Source organism: Xiphophorus hellerii, chromosome 13 (assembly GCF_003331165.1).
Source record: "Xiphophorus hellerii strain 12219 chromosome 13, Xiphophorus_hellerii-4.1, whole genome shotgun sequence".
Lineage (NCBI taxonomy): Eukaryota > Metazoa > Chordata > Actinopteri > Cyprinodontiformes > Poeciliidae > Xiphophorus > Xiphophorus hellerii.
The window spans coordinates 25,287,666-25,300,726 of NC_045684.1; the positions used below are offsets into that span (position 1 = coordinate 25,287,666).

General features: G+C 40.5%; 1 protein-coding gene across 1 annotated transcript; it reads right to left on the reverse strand.

Moving 5' to 3' along the window:
* Window positions 1–912: 912 nt before the first annotated feature.
* On the reverse strand, window positions 913–12,570 carry parp10 (poly(ADP-ribose) polymerase family member 10). Its single transcript, XM_032580924.1, has 11 exons — window positions 12,460–12,570; window positions 10,563–10,738; window positions 9,075–9,317; window positions 8,698–8,928; window positions 6,776–7,788; window positions 6,478–6,690; window positions 5,404–5,530; window positions 4,334–5,332; window positions 2,796–2,929; window positions 2,528–2,702; window positions 913–2,437 (listed from the first exon to the last, which is right to left on the reverse strand). Exons 2-11 carry the CDS (start codon window positions 10,735–10,737, stop codon window positions 2,139–2,141), a joined length of 3,609 nt encoding a protein of 1,202 aa, XP_032436815.1. The 5' UTR covers window position 10,738; window positions 12,460–12,570; the 3' UTR covers window positions 913–2,138.
* Window positions 12,571–13,061: the final 491 nt, after the last annotated feature.

Consider the following 13,061-nt stretch of genomic DNA (forward strand, 5'->3'; position numbering starts at 1 on the left):
TCAGCCGAGTCTTAAGGTGCCTTTTCTGTAGCAAGGGCTTCTTTCTTGCACGGCAGCCTCTCAGTCCATGGCGATGTAAAACACGCTTGACTGTGGAGACTGACACCTGTGTTCCATCAGCTTCCAAATCCTTGCAGACCTGCTTTTTGGTGATTCTTGGTTGACTCTTGACCATCCTGACCAATCTCCTCTCGGCAGCATGTGATAGCTTGCGTTTTCTTCCTGATCGTGGCAGTGACACAACTGTTCCATGCACTTTATACTTGCGAATAATTGTCTGCACAGTTGCTCTTGGGACCTGTAGCTGCTTTGAAATGGCTCCAAGTGACTTCCCTGACTTGTTCAAGTCAATAATTCGCTTTTTCAGATCCACACCGAGTTCCTTTGACTTTCCCATTGTAGCTTTTGTGGCTGAGTCTAATCACTGGGTCAAATGAGCCCTATTTAAATGGGCTCATGAGAAGTCAACAGCTGTAGTCAATCAGAATCACTTACAAGAAGTGAAGAGGCCATGACATGAAGCTAATTTGATTGACACAACTCTCTACATCACCAAAATTGACAATTTATGTTGCTGTCTGTATATTTTTGACCCAGCAGATTTGGTGACATTTTCAGCAGACCCATAATAAATTTATGAAAGAACCAAACTTTATGACTGTTTTTTGTGACAAACAGGTATGTGTTCCGATCACTCTATCACAGAAAAATAAGAGTTGTAGAACTTATTGGAAACTCAAGACAGCCATGACATTATGTTTTTTACAAGTGTATGTAAACTTTTGACCACAACTGTATTTGTGATCATTCTGATGTAAAACAACAGAAGTTTGATCTGATTCAATTCAGTGAGGAAAAAAAGGTGGATATGTCTTTTCCTAGATTTACACATGTACGCACAAAACATTCTAATATAGCTTATTACACTTTATTAGACAATAGTTTATAGCTATTACTGTATGAAAATGTAACATCTTCAATTATTTAAGACTTCCTTTGCAAATGAGATGCTCAAGAAAAGTCAAACAGTGCTGAAAAAAGTCCTAGTAGTTTCAAATTTTAAGATTTTCATTAAAAATCAAGAGCTCTACAGGAACAAAGAATATTCACTTCCATATTTTAAAAGTACAACTGAATATCTGATGTAAAATAATAAAAAAAAAATCTGAATTGCAGTCAGGGCATTCATCAAGAACAGTTAAAAACAGGCACTTTGAACACTGTAATAATCATGCCGACAGTGTTAGTCAGAACTGCAAAGTGGCCAACCGGAAGATTCACGGTACTGCTAATTTCACAAAAAAAAAAAAAGCACAGCTCGACTGACTTTGTTTTATTAAAATCAAGACATTCTTTCAGATCGCAAGTGAAAAGATGCAAGAGCTCAGAAAGTTAGAACAGATCCCACCCTGTAAAACTGCTGAAAAGCAAAAATGTGTGTCTTTATGATAAAGATTCATCCTGACTGCGCTTGGCCTTAGCCAAACTTTCAGCCATTCGGTTAACATTGCAATCTCAATTTTTGGATTTTCTTTATGCTCAGTAGAATTGTGCTCAGAGATGCAGAAACAGATAAAAGAAAAGAAAAAAAAACTACTTAAAAAGTAGTATTTAAGACACTCAAACACCTGCACCAATTGAGCCCATTTCCCCCCAAATAGACCTCCTACAAAGAGAAGCAAGTTCATTCTTGGATTTCAGTTTGGGTTCATTTATTTTCAGAATAGTCATTGTTTTACTTTCATGTTCGTAGCGCAAAATGCGAGTAATGAATGACCCTGCTTTAAAGAAACCTGTTTCTTCAGGTGAGCTATGTCGGCATAGTCAGTTGAACAGTTCCCATAGAAACAGACTGAAATAAGTGCAAGGTTGCGTTAAAGATCAGACAATAATAAGCCATAGTGTGCAGAGAGGACATGTCCAGCATTGCATTATTACAAGTCTTTCAGTTTCAGCGACTTGTTTTTTTTTTTTTTAAATCATACATCGCTGAAACAATGAAGGCAAAAACAAAACGGGTTTCAGACTTGATAAAGGGTTGATTGTCACTGATTAAGCTGTGCACCTCCAAAACTAAGGCCATTTAAACATTAAAATGCACTTCTTAAGTCACGGTAAACAACAAAAACACCCTCTGCTTAGCGGTAGATTCTCTGGCACGTGATGAGGTATTCTGGGAACGCCTGCGTGTCGTTGAAGATGACGAACATGGTGGGCTTGGTGATGTCGTCGGTCACGCTGTCGTATCGGAGGGGAATATTTCCTGTCTCCTTCAGTGGTGCGGTCTTCATTGAGTGGCAGCCTTTGGTGAAGTCTCCGGTCAGAACCTTGGAGGCGAATATAAACTTGTATCCATCAGGGTTCGGGGGCGAGTACTGATCCTGGACGGACAGAGCGGAGTTGACGGCGAAGTACACTCCCTGTCCGTAAACCGTGGCTGGGCGGGGGAAGAGAAGATGATAAAAATACATGACACATGCAACCTTCAGGAACAGACACGAATCGCGAGAAAGGTTTGAAACGTTACCGTTCTTCCCGCAGAAGCTTCTGTTAAACCCATGAACGCAGATCTCCTTCACGCTCCCCTCGCTCGTCCCGTGGTACAGAACCCGTTCGACTACCGGCTGAGTGGAATGCTGCAGTACGCTCGCCTTCTTCAGCTTGTACTGATTGTACAGCAGTCGGTTCATGAGTTTTTCCACCTGGACGACCAAAAAACAACAACAACAACAAAAAAACCCCTCTTTATTCCAGAAACGTCACATAAATTTGCCACAGGGTGTCGTCTTCGTCACCTGTATGATTCGGATTTTGCTGTGGTACTCCTGTATGGTGCTGTAGAAATTCTTCACCACCTCCTGGAACTCCTCGGACTCTTCGTCGATTTTGGTCGCATCAGGCAGGTGGGACAGGAGAGAATATTCCTCCTCTGTTATAAAAAGATTTAGGATGATAATCAATCACCGTCATCACTTAGCGACAAGGACATAAAGCTGGAAAACCTGACAAAAGGCAGTCAAGGACAACCAGATGGGTGTTACCGTCAGCAATATAGCACATAAAATAAAAGCTATTAAAGTAATTATACCTCAAAGTATACGTCTGTGTTTTTATTAGATTACTTAAGCTGTTTTAGTTACGTTGTTTCATCAGTTTGTTCAAAATAGAAAACAAGTAGCAGTACCAGTCCTCCTTTCAGCATTCACTTTAACAACATTTTTATGTCTTTAAACGCAAAGTAATTCTTTCTTTTACTTATTTTCTCAAAGGAACAGATTTCAAATCCCCAACATCAATCCAGAATTATAAAAAAGCCCATAACATGCAACTCAAACCACCTACCAATAAACTGTTTTGACTAGAGAAAGACATAAAAACATCCCACTGTTTTCCAATCACCAAACGGAGCACACTCAAGAGTTAAGAGACTGTGCTGATAACTCTCTTCAGTGTAGACAATATTATGGCGTGTGGAAGACAACGTACCCATTTTCAGTTTCTGTAAGGTGTTTAAAAATGAAATCAGGAGAACATGCAGTGGATTCCCTGTCTATTCTGTATTCGCAGCCATTTCAGTGGAACTTAATCAAAATTTGATATTGAGGTATCCAGCCAATCCAGGATTATTTTTTATTTTCCTTAGCACTGAGCAGAGATCAGGAAGACTGTAGATATTAGCTTCTGTGGTAGTGCCAAGATGGCTACCACACTGTTGTATTAATGCATATTAAGGTATATTTGGTGTTTGAACGATTAGATTAAACAGTCATAAGCACTCATAGAGGGGGTGTCAAGTATTCATGAATGTCAGCTATTCACGGGAGGCTCTGGACCCTAACCCCTGTGAATACCGAGGCTCCACTGTATCTAAAAGAAAACTGTCTTTACTATGACACGTCAACAAGATGTCTGCAGTTCATTCAGGCTGCAGGACAGCGAGAAAGAGCAAGACATTCAGAAGAAATGAGGAAGGTGGGAAGTTTTACTTGGGTCAGACTGCCTCAGGCCAGCTGCAGCTAAAATGTAGTAGCTTGGCATCAGTGTCTGAATGTATGTGTGTGAATGACTGAATAAAATGTTGGGGTCCTCTGAACTTGACACAGAGCTATTAAATGCAGGTATCATATCATTATTACCATATTTTATTGGGGTTACACAGACTAAAACGGCTGTTTTAGTAATGCTAGCTATGCTAACTTAGCTAATCACCAATATAAAATGCTAATACCAGTTTAAAATGGCAACTCTCTAATCTCTCTTGACTCAAAGAAATGTTATATTTATGTTTTGGGTGTTGCCTTGTCCTGACACCGCAACAATAGCACACAGTTACCTGGTACATCCTGGGTCACGTCCCCCAACTCCAGCAGCTTCCTGGAGATTTTCACCGACTTCCCAGAAGCGATGTTATATTCCTGCATCTTCTCAAAGTTGATAATGTGGGGTTGATTGTCGAACAAAATGTCAACTTTCTTAAGCTTCATCCTCCAGGCGTTCTCAATAAATACTATAGCGTCCGTAGAGTAAGCTTTTGCCTTCGAGGTGATCGGGTTGTGATGAACCCACTGAACAGTCTTCAGGATTTCTCTATCCGATACGGCGTTAGAGATATTCTCCAGCAGCAGCTTCACGTCAGAAATCGCTGCGGTCACGTAATCCTTAAACCCAGAAACGGCAATGATGGTTCCCTGAACCTGAACGTCCACCGCGTGCTTCCGCTTGATCACCTCCAAACACTTTGCGTGGTAATCGGTCATGTTTTTGACGGTCCTGTGCTCCACCTTCTCCTCAACCTGCCTCTGGTTCACCTTCTTGTTGAAAGCGATGTCGACCCGAATTAGGTCGCAGCTGTACCCGGCAAACACGTGGAGCTGGAGGGTGTTGGCCGCCTTCAGCGCGTTCTCGAAGGACAGACCGGCGCTTTGCTGCCGAGCTACCTGCTGGCTGTTGCCTGAAGTACTATTGGAGTGTTCTTCTTGAATTACTTTCTTGGAGAGCTCCAAGGCTTTTTTAAGTTGTTCCTCTTCATCCTGCTGGGACCACTGGTTCGCCTCCATAGAGTACTGGATGGCTAAGGAGAGCTGGGCCTCTTCCTCCAGGCTGCTGCCTAGAACTCCCTGAGGCAGAAACGCACTCGGCACATTTTGATCAGATAAAGGCTGGGGGCTTTGGATGTCCGTCACATCAGAGTCCTGATCCGTTAGAGCGCTCGGTTCCTCGGCAGTGTACAGATCTAAATTTTCCATGTCATCGAACTGGTCTGGAGCGGGCATCCCGTCTTCCTGGCGTTTATCGACGGTTGAGACGATTCTCTTGGCCTCCTCCAGAAGACCTGAAAGGAGGTCGACGGATTCAGTGACACCGTGGTGAAAGAAATGAGCTGGTGAAGAAGGAAGCTAGTACCTGTGTTTGTGGCTCCATTAGAGTCTGTCTGCATTGAGTCTGCCTTCAGCTCAGGGGCAGAGCCGTTCACACACCCCTTCTGAATGTTTTTCTGAGATAACATCTTACACGCACTTTCAAAAATGTCCTGGAACATAAAGGGAAACATCAACTCATTTTCTCCTTCATCTTCATTAGTACAATTTGATTCAGTCTGTATGATATCTATGGAATAATCTGACTGTGTACGAATTGGATCTGTTTGGAAAATCAGAGTCAATGTAAAGCTATTAAAAAGCCAGAGTAGAAACTGCTGTTTTTGGTAAGTCCATATACTTCTTAGAACGTCTTGGTTGTGATTTCCATGTTCAGTCAGCCTCACTTTGATTTTTATCACAAAAACAGGACTGTCAAAGCTGCACCACGTGTGTATGTTGGTATTCATTCAAAGAAAAATCTTGCCAGCTTTAATTATTCTAGACCTCTGGATTATTACAAACTTCTGAATAAGAACTTGCTTAAACCGGTGATATGATTTTATTCTCGTATTATTGTGATTTTACTGTCAAATGATTGTATTTTTGCAATACCACAACTTTATTCTTGTTATCAAGAAAAGAAAATGTGGTCTGGCTCAAATATTCCATCAAAGAGTTGACATCACTCTGAACCATGTAAAGCCAAGGAGAACACCGGTGGGGAAAAAAAAAAAATCCAGATTTAAAAAACAATCGTCTTCAAAAACCAAAAATTTTAATTAATCAATAAAATCAATTGACTGCCCAGCCCCAGTTTGTGGTATTAAACAAAATAGTCAATATTCAATTCAAGTTAAAAGAGGCAAAGTTTCAAAGTTTCTAATTTGCACTGAAAAAACCCACTATGCTGAAGGTGAGACTCGTTCAGAAAACTGAGCAGTCTTCATTCTGTATGCTGGAAGATGTTGCCTCAGGCTGTACCATGAACAAAAAAAGACTGCAGGCTCGTTAGAATGGATGAGAACCAGTAGAACCAGCCAGTTGAGGGGGGGGAGAGCTTGGAGCTGCATAACTTGAAAAGCACGACAGTTCAAAACGTTTTGCTTTATGGCGTTACCTGGTGTGGAAGCGGCTCCCAGGGGACGTACTTCAGGCTGATGAACACCTGAAACTTCGTCTCCATCTCGTTCAGAATGCTCCTGCACTCCTTCTCGTCTAAAAAGCGAGTCACGCCCGGGACGTTCACGGTGATGATTCTGGTGCAGATTGACGACACCACGCCCTGCAGGACTTCCTCCGCCATTTGGCACGCAACCGCTTGGCCGTGGATCTAGCGAATTCATCAAAAACGGAAATGAAATATGAAACAAATTATTTTTTTTCTAATTTACTGACGTTCTTGTTCCCCTACGCACCTTTAGCCCACAATTCTCTTCGCCCTCCAGTGGAAAAATGGACACCTGATCCATGTCGGCCAGCAGCTGGTGACAGTGAATCTGGACGTACTTGAGCATGCCAGGCTCCATGATGAGGAGCGCCTCCCTTTCGATGGGTGTGGTCAGAAACAGCATGATGGCGGCCTGCTTGTCGTTCTCCATGCCTTTCAGGGTCAGGACGTCTATGCTGCTGGGGCGCTGCGGCGACTTCGTCGATGTGAAGCCCAGTGTTTGCAGGAAGTCGGACCACTCCTTGCAGCACAGCAGCGCCTCCTGCTCCGACTCCAGAGGAACGCTGAACTCACACACCTGGGATTTTAAAAAGGTACTCGCCTGGTCGGCAACCTTTTGGCTCGGGGAGGTTACGGACACGGTCGAATCGGACACGACAAACAAAGCGGGCAGTCCCCTTTGAGTCAACGCTTGTAGTAAATGGTTCTTCACGTCTTCTCTTTCGAGGAACAGAGCCACCTCCTGACTGACGGTAAAACGAGACTCTGCTATGCTCCCGAAAAAGCCTGAGATCGAGTGTTTTATCTGCTCTAGTTCCAGTTTGTTCGGTCCTGAAACGTGAACGCCGTCGTCTTTGATTTGGATGCTAAAACTCGGATGAGCCTTTCGCACATCTTGTTGAATGCTGTTCTTTTGATACCAAGCAAGTTTTATTCGGTCTGTGACGGGGATATGGCATGAGTGTGTTTCTATTTCCACAGTTTGATCCTCCATGACTGCCTCTTCCACTTCCACCACGCTGGCAGCAGGAGGCTCCTGACTGCTGTGTGGCGTCCCAGCAGGGGGCGACGGCTCTGAGTCAACTGGGAGCGGACTGGTCTGCATCTCCATATTTTCCACTTCCACCGAGTCAGTGTCTGTGACATCCTGGCTCTCAGCTACAGAGTCTTGTGTCACAGGTTGAAGGAAGTCAAAGTAGGCCTTCACTACGAGTTCGGTGTCGTTCACTTTGTGTTGAAGACGTAGGACGAGGTCCACAGCTGACAAGAGAACATAGTAATTATATTTATACATCAAGTTAGAGTTACTCATTCCACTTTAAATAGGCGGAGCTTTGTATGACCAAGCATTTAGGCACCCCCGAATAGTTGCCATGGGAGACACAAGAATTGCTCAAACATGTATGAAAGAGTCAAGACAACACTCCGAGTAGGTTTTTGATGAGGAAATATAACATGATATAAAGAACTTAAAGGTCAACTTTACATAATAACTCTCCTTTAAGTACTGTAATGTAGCCTCCTGAATGCTATAAAGCCCTGCAAGTCCAGAACATCCTAATAAAAAGAACATTTGAAAGCTGCTCATCTGTCGGACTTCATATAAAGACGTTGCTAAGAATGATTTGAAAGGCTACAGAAACAATCCTGGGTGCAGACATGCTCTTGCTCTTTTTACTTTCTCCCATCTCATACAAGGTTTCACAAACTCAAATTTAAGACAATTTTAAACACCATTAAGAAAGGAATTTAAGACCTGTGTTGCGACAGAAATGTGCAAACTAAAATCACAAATAATTAAATCGTATGGGTTAGTAACAGAAGTCAGCCAATGGTCATAACAAACATCATCCAGTCAACTTTTGAGACATTTCTACTGACCCATGATGAGCTTTAAAAAAAAGCTAGCTAACTTTACCCCTGCTAGCCAGACAGCTAGCCAGCTGTCAAGCAGGCAAGAGGGAAACTGGCTAAATTTACACCTGCTAGATAGAAAGCTAGCTGTAAAGCCAACCAGCTATGGTAAAGCTAGCTTGCTTTACCCTGGCTAGGTAGCTAGCTAGCATATTATACCAGCTAATTATCGCACAATTCAATCTTTTGCCTGACAGAGCAGTTTTGTGAGAAAAAATATATAGTCATCAGAAGGTGACGCAGCGTACAACTTACACTCGTAATATGCAAAGGTCACCTTGGCCGTTCCCTCAGAGAGCATGGTGACCTCCTTCACCCGCTGGTTCCCACCCCGCTCGCCCTCAAAGTACAACGTGAGCAGATCTGGTGATGTACCCGGGTGCATGTTCTCCAACAACACTGAGTCCGTTTGCTCAATCTGTTCCAGAGTCACCTCTGACCCATCCAGGTTTCTCTTGGAGATCCTGGTCTTTAGAGTCTGGAAATCTAAAAATAACAACAACAAAAAATCAGAAGTAGATTTAGTCATCCATGAATAAACAAAACAAAACAAAATGCCAGCTGCAGATTAGTTATTTGTATGCATCATCTCTAAACGTCTTCTGAACAGAGGTAAAAAACTCCCATTCGACCTTTAGATAAGGGTTGGCTGAGATGGATGAGGATGAAGTCTTTTTCTGGAGATGGGATCAGAGCGTAGTCCGTCACGTTCAGGTCCATCATGTTTTCCACGTAGAGCTCTATCATCTCGGTGCTGGTGTAGGGACTGATCCCCCGCAGCAGAAGCCTGCTCTGGTCCTTTGACGGAGGCTTCCTCACGCTCAGCTCAGAGTTGTGCACTACGTGATGCCTTTTCGACAGAACTCTGGCTGCAGCTGTCGACAGGATAAAAGCAGAAGGAAAAGAAATTAGCATACGGTAAGTCAGTAACAAATGTAGACACTGCCTAAAGTCAAGTGGTTCTAGAAGTAAGGACTGCTAATGTTTAATGCTAATGAACTTATTAGAGAGAAAACAACTTATTTTGGCAAGTATAGTAGCAACTGGATGTTGCCACTGGCACAAACCACGAAGAAGACGACAACAGGAAGTAGTTGGAGGATAATGGCACTGCATGCTTCTTAGTGACTTATCGTGTGTGACTTTAATTGCGCTTCTTATTTAATTGATACATCATGCAAATGCAAAATTGTGTGTGTGATCTTTTTTACATTAGAGGAATAATGACAAAGCTATTGTGAAACTACTGGCACCAACTGACTGGACCTCTGTTGAAATAGTCTTCCTATAAAGCAGGTGGATATTTAGCCAATCATTTATTCCATGTTACATGTCTTTATTTGTCATTATTGCTTTTATTTGTCATTATTTGGTAACCAACTGTAGAAATCAGTTTTCACTTTGATTTTGAAAGGTTCATTTGTCTTTTATTCTTGCAAAGAAGACATTTTTCTGGTAATTTTTAATTTGTAAAGCAATAAAAAGGGTAAAATATCCAAGGACGTGAATACTTTCTATATTTAATATAATCGCTGTATCTTAGAGTCACAGTTATCCTTAAAAAAGACTGCAAAGAAGTAATAAATAGTTCTTAATCATCACTTTTATCAATATCACAAAATGTTGTCATAAAATTTTAAGTTAATTAATAATGATATTGTAAATAAATGTTTTGTGCAGCTCTTATTAAGAAGATTCCAATGGAAAAGACCAATCCTCTGGAGTGATTCCAATGACTGTCACACATTCAATTTTACATCACAAAGGTTGCATTATGTAAAACCTAAAGCTGCTGCCTAGTGTATTTTTAAGGTGCAAAGCGATATATTTCTTTATAACATAAAAATATAATATATTTTTAATATAAGTATAAAAATTTATAATATGAAAATATAAAAATTATTTATATTTTTATATTTGATTAATATAAAAAATATATTAATTTGGAAAATCCTCTTTCAAGATCTGTCATTAAGTGTTCCAAGAACAAACAAAAATTGCACAAGAAAAGGAACATTTAAATGAGTGGCTCATGAATTTTGCACAGAATGTTTTTACACAGTTCTAGTGCAGTTGCCATTTTACGATTTCAGGCAGGTTTTCCAGGAAACTTCACTTGCCTTCTGCATCTTCGAAACACAACACGGCGCGGTTCTGCTTGATCTCCACGGACTCGAGCGGACCTCCTCCAGAGCGACGCTTGTTCTCGAAGTAGAGGGAGAGCAGCTCCTCGTCTACGTTTTCAGGAAGCTCCAGCACCTCCACCGTCCTGCCCTCTGGGTTGTTGCCAGACATACTAAAAAATAAAAAAAATAAAAAGAAACTGACAGTGTTTTTTTTCTGTATATTGGACATCAGAATTGTATATCGATACACACAGGTTTATGTTGTTACAAGAACTTCATTTTCATTTCATTTTTTCGATTTATAAACTTCATTTTCATTGAAGTTTCTGGGCGCATTTCTCAGAAATATCTTCACCACCAAATGACATAAGGTTAAAGCAAGTTGAAGGCTTTGAGGCCAGTTGTCCTGGTAACCAACACTTACATTAAACAAACTAAAAAACACCCTGGATTTTAGTCTTTAAAACTTTAGACACACATAAACAGTTTTCTTACTATGTATTAATCACTAATTGAACGGTAATCATGATTTCCATTTCTCGTTGTTTTAAAGGTCACAGCTGTAAAATGCATCAAATAATCATTTCGCAAAATTGCAGTAGAAAAATATCACGGATTAAGTTCTGTTTTTTTATTAATATATTTGGCCACCGGGATGGACTTTGACCAATGTCTTATACCCACATCTGATATTGATCTGATTGAGGACATTGTGATGGTGAGAAAGAAAGAGGCTGGAGATGAAAATGTGGGATAATCATAAAATATACTGTTGCCATGTAGAAGTACATCCCCTTCTATCCAGCCAGGAAAACATTTTATGTTAATTTCACATATTTAAAATTAAAAACTTGAATATTGCCTTAAGTCAAAAAAGGCAATACATTTGCCAGGGAAAGATGGTGATTCTGTAACTTATTTGGCAGAAATTTACTCCTTAAAGGTCATATCATATATATATATATACACTGTATATCCCATGATTATAATCCTACATCACATATTGCCTGACTTAATTTCATGTATAGACTTTTTATTGTTTGTCGTGACTAAATAAATGTATTTATGAAGGTGACAGGAGTTTTTTTGGGTAAATAAATTATTTTTCTGCAACCTGTGAAGAAATGTTTATATACTACATCATTGTGACTACTTGTTAATAACAGAACTGATTGGATTTTCGTACCTATCTTACTGTTCAAGCCACCAGAACACTGACTGCAGGTTGACAGTGGAAAATTTGCTAAAATCTGGTGTGATGCATATCTTGCCTCTGTTTCACATTATACTTTACATTGTCACGGATTTAAATATCTGTGTTGACCATCACTGATTGCAATCATGGAATAATGAGACGGGTTTAAACATGCCAAAAACCTTCAGAAAATGTTCCACCTCACTTTCTACTCTACACGTTAAGTAGATGGGCAGATGTTTTCATTTATCTGAAATATTTCGCTTCTTTTACTGCATTTTAGTTTTCCTTCCGGCCGCCAGTAATAAATCCAGCCAGGGCCTACACACTGCAGCAGGTTACTCAGCCTGACACTTACAGGAAGTCTTATCGGGAACATTTTTTCAGAGCCAAAATGCCACACTACCACATTAGTTTGATATGCCGCCGCTGACAGCGCTGGGGTGACGCACTTTTTAATTTAAATTGTAGTTTACCTAACGTGTATACATTACGGCTTAGCGCCGTCGCGTTACAAGCTTTAAAGTGAAAGCTGGAGCTCTTGTAGCTTCTAGAAACTAGCTTGAAGGCACTATAAAAGACTAGTGCCTTTTTCATCAAAAAAGCGTGTTGCACTTTTTTTCATAAAACGGCTACAAAATAAGAAAATGTCATTTTCCAAAGGCGGTTAAGCGAACATTTTGGAGACTTTCTTACCTGTGCTACAAAGAAAACATTGACTTTCATCGGACAGTGGTGCGCTTCCTTGTTTTGCTGCTTGTTGAACTCTAATGGCGTCATCAGCCCGTCGCTGCGTATTAAAGGAGCGCCGCCAGTTTCTGAACTGCGTTGTTCAGACCTGAAGGAAAAACTCTGATATAAGGATAAACTTACCCTAAAGTATGAACTCCAAGAAGTTTAACTTAATTTAAAGGTGTTTATTTATGAGACTATTTTGCCCCCCACCGAAAAAAAAGTCGTTTTAATTTAAAATACAAGACAAAAAGGTTAATTTTACGGGTGCATATCGATAAATTATCATTAAAAAGTTCCTTTATTTCAGTCATTTCTTTCAGTAATATCAGAATTTTAGGAATTGAATTGAGAAGCTTGAAAATATATTTTAACTCCACACACAAAGATATATTCCCAGCGGGTTTTCTATGCTGTAAATGTTGATTTTTATGACTTATCTACAGGTAAGCTCACGTTCTTAGAAAATAAAAATGTTACACAAGATCAAAAAAGGGGCTTTATAACAAAAATGGCAGCCTACTGAAAACTGTGTAGAGTTGTGTACTCTATAATCTTTTACATGA